Raw genomic sequence first — 3,176 nt, 5'->3', positions numbered from 1 at the left:
TTCTTAACTAAACTAGTCCAAGTCCAAGTCCAACCCAAATAGACCTCACCGAACTGACCAAACTAGTATTCACTGAGTTTGATTCAATTTTCAATATAGAATGATTTGATTTGATTTTGTCAAAATCTGTAAAAACCGACTGGAATGACTGTTTGCTCATCACTACCTTAGTAAGACGCAGAAAGACAGGGATAATTAAAAACGAAGACAGAACAAAATATCAATAAAATGATTATGATTAAGTGCCTTGGGCAGCACGTCTCATTGAGATGAGGTATATTTCTGGATACTATACTGGGAAGCGAGAAAAAAAAAAGGAAAGGAGTAGTATAATTATGTTATATAGAGTCATCACCCTCATAAGCATTTCTTTCCTTAAACGGCTTCGATCTTTCTTCCAAGAAGGTTAGAGAAGTGAACGGAAGTAAAGAAAATTTTTAATCCAATATTTTGTATGTGTTAATCAAATAGCTTGCTCTATCTATCAAGGTACTTCTCTCCTTGAAAACCTTACTTAATTATTCATAATTCCCAAAACTCTTTAATCAGCTGCTAGCTAGCTAGTTCACTCGATTCTTTTTCTTTCGTTTTGATTTAAACATATGTACGCAAGCAACACAAGGTTCATATATATTAGCTGGTTTGCTCTAATTTCTTATATGTTTGTTTTTCTTATAAAATTGTTGTTTAAAGTTTTATTGTAATTTGGTCTTGTATGAAAAGAAGAGAAAATCTCATTTGGTTTTTTCAGTTTGATCATAGATAATTAATTGAGGAATGCTTTGGTCTTCAGTTGAGTGAATTGACTTAAGTTCAATTATGTCTTGGAAGGGGAAATTAATGGAGTTGCCCCCCGGGTTTCGTTTTCATCCGACCGATGAAGAGTTGATAACGCACTACCTCTCGAAGAAGGTGCTGGATGAGGCGTTCAGTGCCATAGCCATTGGAGAGGTGGACCTCAACAGGTGTGAGCCTTGGGATTTGCCCTGTAAGTAGTAATTAGCTAGCTGGTAAATCCTTTCTCTGTTCTATATGTAGATATGTCCTGTTGATTATTATTATTATTATTAGGGAAAATTATTAAGTAGTAATTAGCTAGCTGGTAAATCCTTTCTCCGAATTTTATTTGGTTCCCCCAAGCAATTTTCCCTTATTATTATTATTATTATCATCAGATAGTACGTTGTTATCGTTTTTAAATAACCACATCGGATTGAGTTATTTAAATTTGGTGTAATAATAAAAGGGAGAGGAGGGAGTATGGGAGAGAAGGAGTGGTACTTCTTCAGTGTAAGGGATAGGAAGTACCCAACAGGGCTGAGGACCAACAGAGCTACTGAGTCTGGCTACTGGAAAGCTACAGGAAAGGATAAGGAGATACACCGACCAGCAGTGAGGTCGACGTTGCTGGTGGGAATGAAGAAGACCCTGGTTTTCTACAGAGGGAGAGCTCCCAAGGGTCACAAAACCAACTGGGTCATGCACGAATACAGATTGGAGGGCAAATACACTCGTGTTTACGACCTCCCCACCTCAGCTCTTTTCAAGGTACATAAAATTTTTAGGACTCATTTCACCTGCTAATTCCTTTTCACTGCATACATACTTTTTGTTTGTTTCATTAATCAATTTATACCTGATGATTCTTTTTTAAAAAGAAATTTGCAATAAATTAGCCATCTTATTTTGTTGTGAATGATTTTGGATTTGTAGCTATTTAATGATGATTAATTGTGCATATGCATATACATATACAGCAGAGGGAGTGGGTGATATGCAGGGTATTCAAGAAGGGTAGTAGCTCAGATGTCGAAGTTACTGCTGCTGCTGCTGCAAGTAGCATTCGCAATATGATGGGATTAATTAATCATGGATCCTGCTCTGTTGCCTCTTATAATTATAATGAATCATCCCGTGAATTGGAATATCATTTGGGGGGCGACCCCAGGACTACTACTAGTACTAATAAGGATGACGACGATGAGGAGGGTAACCGCCCTCTGCTACCTCCATTGATGGATGCTACAGTCATCAGTCCTAACTGCAAGGTCGATCGCCGTAACAGATCAGCATCAGAACCACCAGAAGCTCACGTGACCTGCTTCTCCAGTATTACAGTGTCGGAGGATGAGAAAGGGCCAAACGAGGGCGACTGCTTCAATAATAATCCATTAGTATTCCACTACTCCTCCTCTGCTTCCTCCAATTTTCTGCACTCAGTTTTCAACTCGTTCAAGATGATGAATTCGACTCCACCTACTTCAGGTCTTCTGGGAAACAGCAACACTAGCTTCATTCCCGATCCCGATCCCGATCCCAATCCAAATAGTAGTTTGAAGCAGCTATTGCAGAGCAATTTGTATGGAGCGGCAACAATGGAACACAAACACTGCAAGACAACAGACTGCTGCAAAGATGTGCTCACGACTCTCTCACCCGAAACAGCCCCCAACTCCTGATGTCAGACCGTGAAGACAGCTCCAGACAAACACTCCTTAATTTGATGCTCCGCACCTTGATCTTTCTGCTTCTCTTCGCCTTCAAGACTCCCTCTCGAGCTGCTAGCTCTAGCTTTTAATAACACAATCCCTACCTAGTAATTAGTGATCCATTTATCAAGTGTGTGCGTGATAACTGCTCCTTGTTGATGACCATGGCTTGTGTGTAAATTGTGTGATCTTTCGAATAAGATAACGTTATGTGAATAATTATTGTGTTTGGGTCACGTCTTTTTAGTATTTCCTTGTCATTTTGTTTACAATTGATCCGAAGGAAATCAAAATTAATTACATGAAGCCGCCCCTTACTCATGTCAAAAAGATCAGATATTGTTGTGCGGCCGCGCAGCGGAATCCACAAAGTTGCCGAGAGAGAAAGCACACACATAATCAAATCAAAAATAACAACACAAACTCAAAACAAGAGATTTACGTGGTTCGGCAAGTTGCCTACCCTCACGGGTAGGGCTGAGCATGGTTCGGTCCAAACCGAAAAAACTGACCGAACCGACCCGAACAGATAAAAAAAAATCGGTTTTATGAGTAGGGCGGTTCGAGTCCGTTTGAAAACTTTTTAACCCGAACCGACCCGAACCAACCGAATATAGTTCAATACTACCCATTTTGATCTTAAACCCTACCCGACCCGTCCCCAAAGAGTCAAAGACTCAAACCCTA

General features: G+C 39.9%; 1 protein-coding gene across 7 annotated transcripts; it reads left to right on the top strand.

Moving 5' to 3' along the window:
* LOC109832590 (protein CUP-SHAPED COTYLEDON 2-like) lies at positions 256–2,708 on the top strand. 7 transcript variants are annotated; one of them, XM_020399959.1, is made up of 4 exons: positions 256–274; positions 832–988; positions 1,247–1,548; positions 1,758–2,708. In XM_020399959.1, exons 2-4 carry the CDS (start codon positions 841–843, stop codon positions 2,457–2,459), a joined length of 1,152 nt encoding a protein of 383 aa, XP_020255548.1. In that variant the 5' UTR covers positions 256–274; positions 832–840; the 3' UTR covers positions 2,460–2,708. The 7 variants fall into 7 exon arrangements, with proteins under 7 accessions (XP_020255548.1, XP_020255543.1, XP_020255542.1 ...); XM_020399954.1 differs by lacking the exon at positions 256–274 and adding an exon at positions 307–405; XM_020399955.1 differs by lacking the exon at positions 256–274 and adding an exon at positions 313–489.

The sequence above is a fragment of the Asparagus officinalis genome, chromosome 3, assembly GCF_001876935.1.
Source record: "Asparagus officinalis chromosome 3, Aspof.V1, whole genome shotgun sequence".
Taxonomy (NCBI): domain Eukaryota; kingdom Viridiplantae; phylum Streptophyta; class Magnoliopsida; order Asparagales; family Asparagaceae; genus Asparagus; species Asparagus officinalis.
Note: the sequence above shows the minus strand (reverse complement) of the source record. Positions and strands in the feature narration are given on the sequence as shown.

Coding starts and splice junctions, on each gene's coding strand:
- LOC109832590 (XM_020399952.1), top strand. CDS start 820: ATGTCTTGGAAGGGGAAATTAATGGAGTTGCCCCCCGGGTTTCGTTTT. Junction 989..1,246: donor TGAGCCTTGGGATTTGCCCT/GTAAGTAGTAAT, acceptor TAATAATAAAAG/GGAGAGGAGGGAGTATGGGA. Junction 1,549..1,757: donor CCACCTCAGCTCTTTTCAAG/GTACATAAAATT, acceptor ATACATATACAG/CAGAGGGAGTGGGTGATATG.